At 41.9% G+C, this 13,766-nt stretch overlaps 2 protein-coding genes across 2 annotated transcripts; one reads left to right on the forward strand and one right to left on the reverse strand.

The window, feature by feature from the left end:
• Positions 1 to 1,037: 1,037 nt before the first annotated feature.
• LOC138894563 (uncharacterized) lies at positions 1,038 to 4,884 on the forward strand. The gene is made up of 5 exons (XM_070179267.1): positions 1,038 to 1,366; positions 1,763 to 2,277; positions 3,773 to 3,972; positions 4,132 to 4,304; positions 4,473 to 4,884. The coding sequence occupies exons 1-5, from the start codon at positions 1,038 to 1,040 to the stop codon at positions 4,882 to 4,884; spliced, it is 1,629 nt and encodes a 542-aa protein (XP_070035368.1).
• A 3,931-nt stretch (positions 4,885 to 8,815) lies between these two features.
• Positions 8,816 to 10,374, reverse strand: LOC104092858 ((2Z,6Z)-farnesyl diphosphate synthase CPT6, chloroplastic-like). The gene is made up of 3 exons (XM_070177676.1): positions 9,837 to 10,374; positions 9,466 to 9,521; positions 8,816 to 9,392 (listed from the first exon to the last, which is right to left on the reverse strand). The coding sequence occupies exons 1-3, from the start codon at positions 10,188 to 10,190 to the stop codon at positions 8,945 to 8,947; spliced, it is 858 nt and encodes a 285-aa protein (XP_070033777.1). The 5' UTR covers positions 10,191 to 10,374; the 3' UTR covers positions 8,816 to 8,944.
• Positions 10,375 to 13,766: the final 3,392 nt, after the last annotated feature.

Consider the following 13,766-nt stretch of genomic DNA (forward strand, 5'->3'; position numbering starts at 1 on the left):
CGGGACACATACCTCGGCAGTATATAGATGCATCAATGGATCTTTTCGCACGTCCCTCGGCAGTGTACGCGTTATTCTGGATCGGGCCGTACGACCTCAGCATAAATCATATTTAATAATACTCGGAGCCTAATCATACTCGATATTATTTTGTGGCTTTTGAGGTTACACTTATTCATGACGGGAATATATTTGGAATTTATCAATTTGTGAAAGAATTATTTATTCCTGCTTATTAATGAGTTATTATTATTATTTACATAACTCGTGCTCATTTAGAATATCTGTATTCATATTGTTAGCCCATAGTAAGTGTGAAGTCGACCCCTCGTCACTACTTCTTCGAGGTTAGACTAGATACTTACTGGGTACATGTTGTTTGTGTACTCATGCTACCGTTCTGCACTAATCGTGCATGATCTGAGGCAGGTGCATCTAGCGGTCCTACCGGCGTGCATCCCAGATATCCCGAGGCCTAGTGGTGAGCTGCTTCTTGAGCCATTCCGCAGCACCTAGAGTCTCTCCTGTGCATTTATTTCTATCTATTTTCATTTCAGACAGTAGCTACAGTTTTGTATATTCTATTAGTGCTCATACACTAGTGACACCAGGTCTTGATACACACACTAGTAGACATATGGTTTTGGATTATTCTATTGTATGATTGCGCTCAACTGCTTTCGTCTATTTATTTAAAATTTGTTGTTCTCTTAACCTTTTAATTAATAGAATTTAATTACTTGAAAACTTATTAAAAGAGAAATAACATGATTTAATTCACTATTGGCTTGCCGAGCAGTAATGTTGGGCGCCATCACGGCCTATAGGAGAATTGGGTCATGACAACATGGTATCAGAGCACTAGGTTCATGTAGGTCTCACAAATTAGGAGCAGGCCTAATAGAGCCTTGCAAATCGGTGCGGAGACGTCCGTACTTATATTTGAGAGGCTATAGGGTGTTATAAAACTACTCCTCCTTCATCTCCTATCGTGCAATTGATGTGGTACTAAGAATATTTCTTTTATTCTCTCACATATGGTGAGAATGTGCGCAGCGGATGTTCCAGACCATGGAGGTGCGGCTCCCCCTGTTGCTAGAGGCCGAGGCAGAGGCGGAGGGAGAGTTTTAGCTCATGGTAGAGGACGATGGCGTCTTAGAGCTGCTCCAGTGATGCCACCAGTGGATTTAGTAGAGGATCCTATTATTGAGGAGCAGGGCGAGGTGCCTGCAACAGAGCCAACCCCGGTAGATTTCATGTTCGCGCCAAATTTCCAGGAGGTCATGGGCCGTATGCTGCAGTTAATAGATACTATGACCCAGACTGATTCATTTCCAGCAGACCCAGCCATAACTCAGGCGGGAGGGTGAGCACACACCCCTACCGCTTAAACTCCAGGGTATGCAACTGTCGTACATCAGACCTTGGGCGCACTACCCGTGGGCGGAGCTCAGCCAGTTGTAGCAGCTATACCTGAGCCCAGACCAGCTGCGGCCGGTGATGCGCAGAAGCTATTGGACAGATGGACCGGGCTTCATTCTCCTTTCTTTAGAGGTGAGCGATATGAGGACCCCTAGAACTTTATTGATCAGTGTAAGGATAGAGTGCATAACATGAGGATATTGGAGTCCCATGGGGTGGAGTTTACTACTTTCCAGCTGGAGGGCATGGCCTGTAGGTGGTGGCAGTCACATCTCCTCGGTAGACCAACAAATTCGCCTCCCATGACTTGGGACCAGTTCACCCGTATTTTTCTGGATAGGTATATCCCGCCCTCTCAGAGGGAAGAGCCACAATTTTGGTTCGACCAATTCCAGCAGGGTCAGATGTCAGTGACCGACTATGAGGCGAGGTTCTCTGAGTTGTCTCGCCATGCAATTATGATCATTCCCACCGATGCAGAGAGAGTACAGAGGTTTGTTGTAGGTTTGCACACTGGAATTCATGCTACCATGGCCCGAGAGGTTGAGATGGGGACTTCTTACGAGCTACTTGTAGAGATAGCTCGGAGGATCGAAGGTGTACGTCAGCGTATCCGGGAGCAGGCTATGAGGGATAAGCGGATTCGGTATTCTGGAGAGTTCAGAGGTGCCCTGGCTTGGGGCAGAGGCCAGTTTGTGAGGGATCATTCTAGCAGGCCCACATGTCCAGCACCGCCGCCTCCTTGGGGTGCTCCAGTACGACCTTATTTCAGTTCCATGCCAGAGAGTTCCTACCGCCCACCAGCTATTCAGGGTTCCTCCAGTGGGTATTTATGCCATCAGGGTCAGACTTCAGGTTAGTAGCCCACCGTACTGAGAGGTTGTTTCGAGTACAGGGATCTCAGTCATGTGCGAAGGTTTTTCCTTAGGCTTCAAGGAAAGGAAGTGCATCAGGTTCAATAGCATATGATTATAGCACCGGTTGCCCCACTAGCTGTCCGACAGCCTAGAGGAGGAGGGAAGGTGGGTAGGGGTCGTCCTAGAGGTGGAGGCTAGTCGGGTGGAGGCCAGTCAGGTGGCGCTCCCATCTAGGTTCTATGCTTTTCTGGACAGACCAGATGCAGTGGCCTCAGATGTCGTGATCACATATATTATTTCTGTCTGCGGTAGGGATGCTTCAGCACTATTTCACCTAGGATCGACATATTTATATGTTTCATCTCTGTTTGCTCATTTCCTAGGTGTTCTTCGTGATTCCTTGGGTACTCTTGTCTATGTGTCCACTCATGTGGACGATTCTGTTGTTGTAGATCGGATCTACCGGTCCTGCATTTATTACATTCTGTCATTTTGAGACTAGATCGGATCTTCTGTTGCTCAATATGACCGACTTTGAGGTCGTCCTGGGCATGAACTGGTGATCTCCATATCACGCCATCCTTGATTGTCGTGCCAATAATGTTACCTTTACGATGCTAGATTTGCCTAGATTGGAGTGGAAGGGTTCGTACGTCAGTGCATCTAGTCGAGTTATCTCTTTTCTGTAGGCTCGACACATGGTCGAGAAGGGATGTTTGTCTTAGCTAGCTTATATTCGAGATACTACTGCAGAGTCTCTGACGATTGATTTAGTGCCCGTAGTCCGGTAGTTCACCGATGTGTTTTCTTCTGATCTTCCAGTCATGCCATCATATTGTGATATCGATTTCTGTATTTATTTAGCTCCAAGTACCCAGCTTATCTCTATTCCACCATACCGTATGGATCCAAAAGAGTTGAAAACGTTTAAGGAACAACTTGAGGAGTTGCTAGGAAAGGGCTTCGTCAGACCAAGTGTATCACCTTAGGGTGCAGCAATGTTATTTATGAAGAAGAGAGATGAGACTATGCGGATGTTCATTGATTACCAATAGTGAACAAACTTACCATTAAGAACAAGTACCCGTTGTCTTGTATTGATGATTTGTTTGACCAGTTATAGGGTGACAGGGTGTTCTCTAAGATCGAATTGAGATCGGGGTACCATCAGTTGAAGATCCGGGATTTAGTTATTCCGAAGACGGCTTTCCGGAATAGATATGGCCATTATGAGTTTCCAGTGATGTCCTTTGGTTTGACTAACGCCTCGGCAGCATTTATGGATTTGATGAATTGGGTGTTTAGGCCATATATTGATTCGTTTGTCATTGTCTTAATTGATGACATTTTGATCTACTCACGTAGCATGGAGGAGCACGCGTAGCATTTGAGATTGGCGCTTCATACCTTGCGGGAATAAAAGCTATATGCTAAGTTCTCCAAGTGTGAGTTCTGGTTGTATTCTGTGGCATTCTTGGGGCATGTTGTATCAGGCGAGTGTATTGAGGTAGACCTCAAGAAGATCGAGGCTGTTCAGAGTTGGCCTCGTCCTACCACAACGACTGAGATCAGAAGCTTCCTCAGGTTAGCAGGTTATTATCGTCGGTTTGTGGAAGTCTTCTCATCTATTGTAGCACCTTTGACTAGATTGAACCAGAAGGGTACTCTGTTCCGATGGCCCAATGATTGCGAGGCAAGCTTTAAAAAACTCAAGACCGTATTGACTTCAGCACCAGTGTTAGTGATGCCTTCCAGTTCAGGGATGTACATTGTGTATTGCGATGCTTTGTGCGTTGGTTTGGGTTGTGTACTGATGCATGAGGGTTGAGTTACTGCATAAGCTTCACTTCAGCTGAAGCCCCACGAGAAGAATTGCCCTGTACCCGATTTGGAGCTGGCTGCAATTGTTCATGCTCTTAAGATCTGGAGGCATTATCTTTGTGGGGTGTCCTGTGAGGTCTACATCGATCATCGCAGCTTGCAACATTTGTTCAAGCAGAGGGATCTCAATTTGAGGCAGCGCAGGTGGCTTGAGTTATTAAAAGAATATGATATTACCATCTTTTAGCATCCGGGCAAGGCTAATGTAGTTGCAGATCCCTTGAGCAGAAAGGCTGAGAGTATGAGTAGTTGGGAATACATTTCAGTAGAGGAGAGTCCACTAGTTTTGGACATTTAGTCCTTGGCTAACAGACTTATGAGGGATATTTCAGAGCCCAGCCGAGTTCTTGCATGCATCATCGCTCAGTCTTCACTATCCGAGCAGATCAAGGAAAGTCAGTTTGATGATCCGAACTTGTTGGTTCTCAGAGAGACGGTACTACAGGGTGGTGCCAAGGAGGTTACTATCAGCGATGATGGTGTTCTGCCACACCTGGGTCGCCTATGTGTTCCTAACGTTGATGGCTTGAGGGAGAAGATCCTAGAGGAGGCACACCGTTCTCGGTATTCTATTCATCCAGATGCTACGAAGGTGTATTGCGACCTGAGGCAGCATTATTGTTGGCGGCGGATGAAGAAGGACATAGTTGAGTATGTTGCAAGGTGTCTAAATTGTCAGCAGGTTAAGTATGAGCATCCGAGGCCAGGTGGCCTACTCCAGTAGATGACTATATCTGAATGGAAATGGGAGCGCATTACTATGGACTTCGTAGTTCGGTTGCCATGGACCTTGCAGAAGTTTGATGCGGTTTGGGTCCTTGTCAAAAGGTTGACCAAGTCGGCACACTGCATTCCGGTTGTGAGCATGTATTGTTCGGAGAAGTTGGCCTTCAGGAGATTGTTCGGTTTCATGGTGTGCCGGTATCCATCATATCAGATAGAGGCCCTCAGTTTACTTCACATTTTCTGGATGGCAGTATGGAGTGAGTTGGGAACCCGGGTAGTGTTCAACACATACGTCCGCACACCGACGGGCAGTTGGAGCGCACAGTTCAGATATTGGAGGATATGCTCAAAGCATGTGTAATTGACTTCGGAGGGCAGTGGGATCGATTCTTGCCTTTGGCCGAGTTTGTTTACAACAACAGTTATCAGTCCAACATTGAGATAGGTCTATTTCAGGCTTTATATGGTCGTCGATGTAGTGCTCCCATAGGATGGTTCGAGCTCGGCGATGCTAATTTATATGGTACTGATTTGGTGAAGGATGCCTTGAAAAAGGTAAAGTTGATTAAGGAGTTACGCATACCAAAAGGCGCGTGATTTATCCTTTATCTTAAGCGAGAAGGTTCTCTTGAAAGTCTCACTGATGAAGGGAATCATGAGGTTCGGGATGAAGGGTAAGTTGAGCCTAAGGTGTATAGGCCCATTTGAGGTGTTGAGATGAGTTGGGGAGGTTGCATATGAGCTTTCTTTGCCTCCCAGTCTATCGGGAGTTCATTCGATTTTCCAAGTGTCTATTGTCCAGAGGTATCATGCTGACATGTCGCATGTGTTAGACTTCAACCTGGGTTATGAGGAGGAGCAGTTGCCATTATTGATAGGCAAGTTCGCCAGTTGAGGTCCAAGAATATTTATGTGGTAAAAGTTCAATGAAGTGGCAACCAGTCGAGGAGGCCACTTGGGAGGCCGAGGAGGACATGCAGAGCAGATATCCACACCTATTCAGCAGTCCAGGTACGATTCTAGACTCGTTCGAGGACGAACGTTTGTTTAAGAGGCGGAGAATGAAACAACCTGACCGGTCGTTTTGCTTTCTAGGTCCCCGTTCAACTAAAAAAGATACCCTGTATGTGCTTTACTGTTTTATGACTTGTGGAGATGGTTAGTTCAGAATTTGGAAGGGTTCGGGTTGAAATCGGAATACTTGATTCCTTAAGGTTGGGTAAACGACCCCGGAACTAGGATTTGACGGTTCCAATAGGTTCGTATGATGATTTTTGGACTTGGACGTATGTTCGGATCAGGTTTTGTATGACCCAGGAGCGTGTTGGCACTTAATATATATATATATATATATATATATATATATATATATATATATATATATATATATATATATATATATATATAGTTGGCACTTTGAAGGTTTTAAAGTTCTTTAAAATTGGTTTGGAGTAGATTTTTATGTTATCGAGGTCCGTTTGGGATTCCCAGCCTGGGAATAGTTCTGTATGGTGATTAAAGACTTGCACGCAAAATTTGAAGTCATTCTGAGTAGTTTAAGCATGTTTCGGCACCTTCGGAGTAAGTTGGAAAGTTGAAATTCATAAGTGGAATTTATTTAGTTTTGGGTTGTGATCTTTAGTGTTGATATTGTTTTCCGCGTTCCTAGAGTGCGATCGAGTCCGTTTTATGTTTACGAACTTGTTGGTATATTTGGTCGAGGCCTCGACCTAGAGGCCCCCGTATAGGACTCGGATGGTCGACGGGGCTTGTTAGCTCTTTGGAGAGGAGCTCCTGGTGCATGTCATCTGGTGCGTTCGCACATGCGGTGGAACGGCCGCAGAAGCAGCATCGCAGATGTGACGCGTTAAGCGCAGAAGCAAAAAGTGGAGGGTCCAACGAGCTCCGCAGAAGTGAACTCGCTTTTGCGGTGGAGGGGTCCGCAGATGTGGAGGGAGGCAGCCTGGCCATGTTCGTAGATGCGCGAGTTGAGCCGCAGAAGCGGGTTCGCAAATGCGGGACTTGGCCGCAGATGTGATGGGCCAGTGGTCAAGCGTATTCCGCAGAAGCAGAAAGTTGACCGCAGAAGCAGTCCCGCAGAAGAGGAGGTCCTCTCGTAGGTGCGAAAATACCGCTGGGCAGAAGGGTTCATTTAAGTCGGGAGTTAAACCATTTTTGACTCATTTCCTTCATTCATTAGCGATTTTGGAGCTTTTGGAGAGGGATTTTCACCTAGCACTTTGAGGTAAGTGATTTCTATACAATTTGAGTTTCAAACATAGATTATGGGTAGTATTTAACATGTAAAATTATGAAAATCACGGGTTTAGATGAATAACCTTAGGTTTGATAAAAATAAAATGGGATTTACCCACAAAAATGGTTATGGGATTGAGAGAAAATTATATATTTGAGTTCGTGAAGTTATCGGTAACAACTTTCGTCGAAAATTTCCGGAATTCGGGTACGCGGGCCCGCAGATGAATTATAGGAATCCTTCAATTTGAGTTGGGTAATCACTCTAATAGTTAGAATATGAAGTTTTGAACATGTATTGATTTATTTATATAACATTTGACTAGTTTTGGATTGTTCGGCACCGAGTTTAGGCTTTAGAATGAAATTGTGACCGGAAAGTGAGCCTTGAGACGAGGTAAGTCTCTTGTTTAACCTTGTAATAGGGAACTTGCCCCATAGGTGATTTAAATTAATATTTTCTTCTAATTGTGGGGGCTACGTACGCACGAGGTGACGAGAGTTCGTGCGTAGCTACTAATTATGCTTATGTCTAGGTAGTTTAGGACCCAAATCATGAATTACTTATAATGCATGCACCTTACTTGTTAATTTAAATGCCTAAATTATATTAGAACTTGTTAGGGGAATTGTAAAAGACCGAATTTCACTTACTTGAATTCTTAGCGGATTACTTGACCGTTAATGAAAATTTTATTACATTGTGTATTAGCCTTGTTATATCGTTTAAGTCAAATGCTTATAAAGTATCCTCTCTTTTTGTGGATCGGGCCGAACGCCTCGACAGTAGATAGATGTCTCTATGGATCGTGTTGCACGTCCCTCGGCAGTGTACACGTTATTCTGAATCGGGCCGTACGGCCTCGGCATAAATTGTGCTTAATAATACTTGGAGCCTAATCATTCTCGATATTATTTTGTGGCTTATGAGGTTACACTTATTAATGACGGGAATTTATTTGGAATTTATCAATTTGTGAATGAATTATTTGCTCCTGCTTGTTAATGAGTTATTATTATTATTTACATAACTCATTCTCATTTAGAATTTTTGCATTCATATTGTTAGCCCATAGTAAGTGTCGAAGTCGACCCCTCGTCACTACTTCTTTGAGGTTAGACTAGATACTTACTGGGTACATGTTTATTATGTACTCACGCTTCACTTCTGCACTAATCACGCAGGGTCTGAGGCAGGTGCATCTGGCGGTCCTACCGGCTCGCATCCCAGATATCCCGAGTCCTAGTGGTGAGTTGCTTCATGAGCCGTTCCGCAACACTTAGAGTCTCTCCTTTGCATTTATTTCTGTCTATTTTCATTTCAGACAGTAGCTAGAGTTTTGTATAATCTATTAGTGCTCATACATTTGTGACACCAGGTCTTGGCACACACACTAGTATACATATAGTTTTGGATTATTCTATTGTTATGATTGCACTCACCTGCTTTCGTCTACTTATTTAAAAATTGTTGTTTCTTAACCTTTTAATTAATGGAATTTAATTGCTTGAAAACTTATAAAAAGAGAAATAACACAGTTTAATTCACTGTTGGCTTGCCTAGCGGTAACGTTGAACGCCATTACGACCTATAGGAGAATTGGGTCATGACATTATTTATCTTAAAGTAAGATTTTATCAATTGAATTTTAAAATAAAAATCATTCAGCATATGCAACTAGTATAAAAACTGTTACTATTATTCTATAAGAAATATATGTATTTGAAAAAGAATCTAAGTCCTCTTATATCATTAAGTATATCGAATTATCGATTAGATTTTTATATTCTAATTATATGGTTCAATATGTGTGATCACCAAAACGTCTGTGTCTTCGTTGAAAAGAAAGTATGGCCTCCTTGAGAGCTTCTTCTCCAAAGTCTGGAAATAGTGTCTTTGTGAAGTACAATTCAGAGTAAGCGAGCTGCCACAATAAGAAGTTACTGATTCTATGTTCTCCGCCAGTCCTTATAAGTAAATCAGGTTTAGCAAACTTAGTACACTTGGAAGCTAGTTCTCGCTCAAATAATGTATTGTCGATATCCTCTAACTCTAAAAGACCGTTCTTTACTTTATTGGCTATGCTCTTAGTTGCTTGTAATATGTCATAATGTCCTCCATAGTTTACTGCTATCATAAGATGAAGTCCTGCATTGGCTTTTGTGGTCTCCTCTGTCAAATCTATGCATTTCTGTAAAGTGATGGGAAGTTTGGATCTGTCTCCAATAGCAGACACTCGTACACCGACCCTGTTCATTTTAAGTAATGAGAAAATTGAAAATATTTGTGTGTGTGTGTGTAAATATTAGAACAAACAATTACCTCATAAATTCTTCAAAGAACTCTTCGAACAGTTGCATCAAGAAATCAACCTCCTCCTGCTCAAAATAAATAACGGAAAAAAATATATTGTTCAAATATCATATACTAGTCGCCACGTCATGGATGAAAAACGAAACTATTAAATTGCAAATGAGGAATAAATCATGCTTGAGTTATTGCTAAACAATTATATTCACGAGTCAACATACTTCTGCATGCGTTTGGTTTTGGTTTACTAATATCGATTGGCTAAGTAATTGGGAGAACATGCATGCAATCATGTAAAAAAAATACGTACGTAGATAAATTCCGAAATTCAAAATAGGAATGAGGTTAAACTTTGGAGTTTCCCATTAATGTAGGATGCGTACCTTGGAACGACTCCAATTTTCAGTAGAGAAAGAAAAAGCAGTGATAGCTTGTATTCCCAGTTTGGAAGAAATGTTACAAATCTCTTTTAATTTTTGAGTAATTAACCTGTGACCTTCTTGCACAGGTAAGCCTCTAGCCTTAGCCCATCTTCTGTTTCCGTCCATTATTAAAGCAACATGTTTAGGGATATTTAGCTGATCATCAATTAGTTGGCTGAGTGAGTTTGAAATCTTGCAGAAACGGCCACGCGCAGATAAACACGGAGATGGAGATGGAAATGATGATCCAAGACCCAACTTAGAGGTCTTGGATGGGATAAGGAGCTGAGCTTGGGACGCTAACAAAGAGCTCATTTTCCTCAACCTTAGTTAATTGCACACTAAAGTGAATTAAGTTTAAAAAGGAAAGCAGGCAGCAATTTCAGTTCTGATAAAGGAAACTAATCTATGCTGCTTAAATAGGCATGCATGTCAGTACCCTTTGGGTTTGCTAATTGTGTTAAAAATATAGTACTCTACTTAGTATACAATACTATATTCCTCATTGGGTATATAAAAACTAAAATACTTATCTCTTAAGATTTGGCAAACATGTTCTTACGATTCTATTTAATATTGTTCAAAGATTGCCATCTAACTTTTTATTAATTAGATTGTCACTTTACATCATTAATTGCGTACTACTTTCCTTTAAATGTAATGAATTTTTCGACACGTGTGTTAGATTGTGGGTTAACTAGCATACAATCAGACATAAAGTAAATAAAAAAAAAATTTATACAAAGATTTAACGAGGTTCGGCTAGCCTAATCCTCACGGTAGAACCGGAGAGAATTTTTCACAATGAATGAGAAAAAAGCACCGTAGAATCTCTAGAATCCCCAGCTACATCCCTTATATATAGATCTCAAATAGTCCCAAACCTAAAAGAGAAAGATTTTCCTAATCCGACAAGGACAATAAATTTTTCTTTTACAAATCTATTAGAACAATGGGTTTTCTAAACCTATAGGGATTACAGGTTTTCTAAAAATACAAGAGAAAAATTCAAGACGTAAATAACAAATCTTTCTCTTGGCTTGAATTCTCTTTATCAACAGGAACACGTCTCTCTGCCTAGTCCTTAGTCCTCATAAAGGCTCTATCTATTGTCTCACATATCAACCAATAGCCTATTTGGTCGTGCTTCTAAAATCAGCTTATTTTGAAAAGTGTTTTTCTCACAAGTGCTTTTCAAAAAAATACTTTTGGTGAGAAATAGTTTGAGTTCGGATAATCAAATTGAAAAGTACTTCTGAGCAACAATTAGTATTTGGTCAAACTTTAAAAAGTGCTTTTAAGCGTATTTTTCTCAAAAGTAAAAAAAAAAAAAAAACTTTTAGCCAGAAGCTATTTTTTTCTAGTTCTCAAAAACTACTTCTACTTATGCTCAAAAGCGCTATTTCCTTCTAAAATTTTGGCCAAATACTTTATATTTGAATAAAAAGGTAATTCTCAAAAAAAAAAAAAATACTTTTGGCCAAAAAGGAACATGGCCAAACAAGCTACAAGTCTAGGCAATACTTAAACTTATTAAGAGCCCCAATATCTTCGGCTATAATACCAATCAACCGATCTACTTCTACACTCGACGACATAACTTCTGTATAGCTATTACACTCAAGTACATCAACGATCTCTGCAACTCATAAAATAGGATTTGTAAATCCAAGAAAATTCATCAACTACGTTTGCAAACCTTGGTAGTCAGTTGATCAATCTCTTTTTTTCTCTGCCTTTTTCAATGTTATATGGTTGATATTTCACAGGTGTATTAACATTATTATCTTGATCAATATTTTACACTTTCTTCACTTTCTCTACTTTTGCACTACTAGGCTAGCTAGTGGAGATTCACTTTTTAACTATATGCGGTTACTGATACCACGATCTATTTTGGCTATTACGTTCTTTCTCTAACTGTCGAGTGAGGCAGATTCATTGAATTTCACATCCATACTAATAACAAACAATGGAGTCTTCTGATATGTGCACCACAATTTATAACTTTGCACTCAGTTGCATACCCAAACAATATGCACTTCTTTGCCCTCGACTCAAGTTTTTCATCCCTCACATGAGCATAAGCAGGACAACCAAATATCCTCAATTGGAATAATCATCAGGCGAATCAGACCATACCTCAAAAAGAGTCTTGAACTCGATAGTTGTGGATGAAGATTTGTTCACCAAATAACAACTTGTATTGATTGCTTTGTCCCAAAATTTCTTGCTAATACATAAGTGTGAAAGCATACTTCGCACTCTATCACAAAATGTTCTGACGCAAGTACGGTGTCTCACTCTGCCTTCTCTACTGCAGAAATTATTAAACTTTGAATTGCAAAATTTCAACCTTTTATCAGTTCGGAGACGCTTAACTTTTGTTTCAATCTGCCTCTGGACCATCATCTTTCATTTAACAAATGTCGAAAATGCTTCATCTTTTATTTTCAAAAAATATAACCAAATCATTTTTGAGTAATCATCAATCCAGTCATCAAATATCTGGCACCACTCTTGGAGAAAACTCTGTTTGGACCCCAGGAGTCTAAATGTATATAATTTAAGTTGTCTCTGGTATTGTGCTTTCACCTTCTTGTTGAATTTCATCCTTGTCTGTTTACCAAACATACATGGCAATCAAGGATGGCGTGATACAGAGATAAGCAATCCATGCCTAGGATGACCTCAAAGCCAGTCATATCAAGCAACAGAAGATCCGCTCTAGTCTCATGACCACAAAATATAACAATGCAGGACCGGTAGATCCGATCCATAATAAGAGAATCGCCCACAGGAGTGGACACATAGATAAAAGTACCCAGGGGCTCACGAGGAACACCCAGGAAACGAGGAAACAAATATGAAACATACGAATACGTAGACCCTGGATCAAATAGTACTGAAGCATCCCTACCGCAGACATAAATAATACCTGTGATCACAACATCTGAGGCCACTGCATCTGGTCTGGTTGGAAAAGCATAGAACCTAGCTGGAGTGCCACCTGACTGGACTCTACCTGGATGGCTTCCACCTCTAGGACAAACCCTACCCACCTGCCCTCCACCTCCGGGTGGTCGGACGATTGGTGGGACAACTGGTGCTATAATCATAGGCTGCTGACCCTACTGCACTCCCTTGCCCCGAAGCCTGGGGGCAGAACTTTAGCACATGACTGAGATCCCCGCACTTGAAACAACCTCTCGGTACAGTGAGCTGCTGACCTGAAGTCTGACCTTGATGGCCTGAATACCCACTAGAACAACCCTGAATAGCTGGTGGGGGTAGGAACTCTCTGGCATGGAGCTAAAATAAGGTCGCACTGGAGCACCCCGAGGAGGCGGCGCTGCTGAATATGTGGGCTTGCTGGACTAACCCCTTACAAATTGGCCTCTGCCCCCACCCAGGGCACCTCTGAACTCTCTAGAATACCAAAACTGCTTATCTCTCGTAGCCTACTCCCGGGTACGCTGACGTACACCCTTAATCCTCCGAGCTATCTCTATAACTAGCTGGTAAAAAGTCCCCATCTCAACCTCTAGGTCCATGGTGGCATGAATGCCTATGTGCAAACCTGCAACAAACCTTCGCACTCTCTCTGCATCGGTGGTAATGATCATAAGTGCATGGCGAGACAACCTAGAGAACCTCGCCTCATAGTTGGTCATTGACATCTGACCCTCCTGGAGTTTCTCAAACTGAAATAACAACTCTTACCTCTAAGAGGGTGGGTTATACCTATCCAGAAAAATACAGGTGAACCGGTCTCAAGTCATGGGAGGAGAATCTGCTGGTCTGCCGAGAAGATTGGACTGCCACCATCTACGGGCCTTGTCCTCCACTTGGAAAGCAGTAAAATTTACCCCATGGTCATCATGCATAGCT

This window comes from Nicotiana tomentosiformis, chromosome 6 (genome assembly GCF_000390325.3).
Source record: "Nicotiana tomentosiformis chromosome 6, ASM39032v3, whole genome shotgun sequence".
In the NCBI taxonomy this organism is placed as follows: domain Eukaryota; kingdom Viridiplantae; phylum Streptophyta; class Magnoliopsida; order Solanales; family Solanaceae; genus Nicotiana; species Nicotiana tomentosiformis.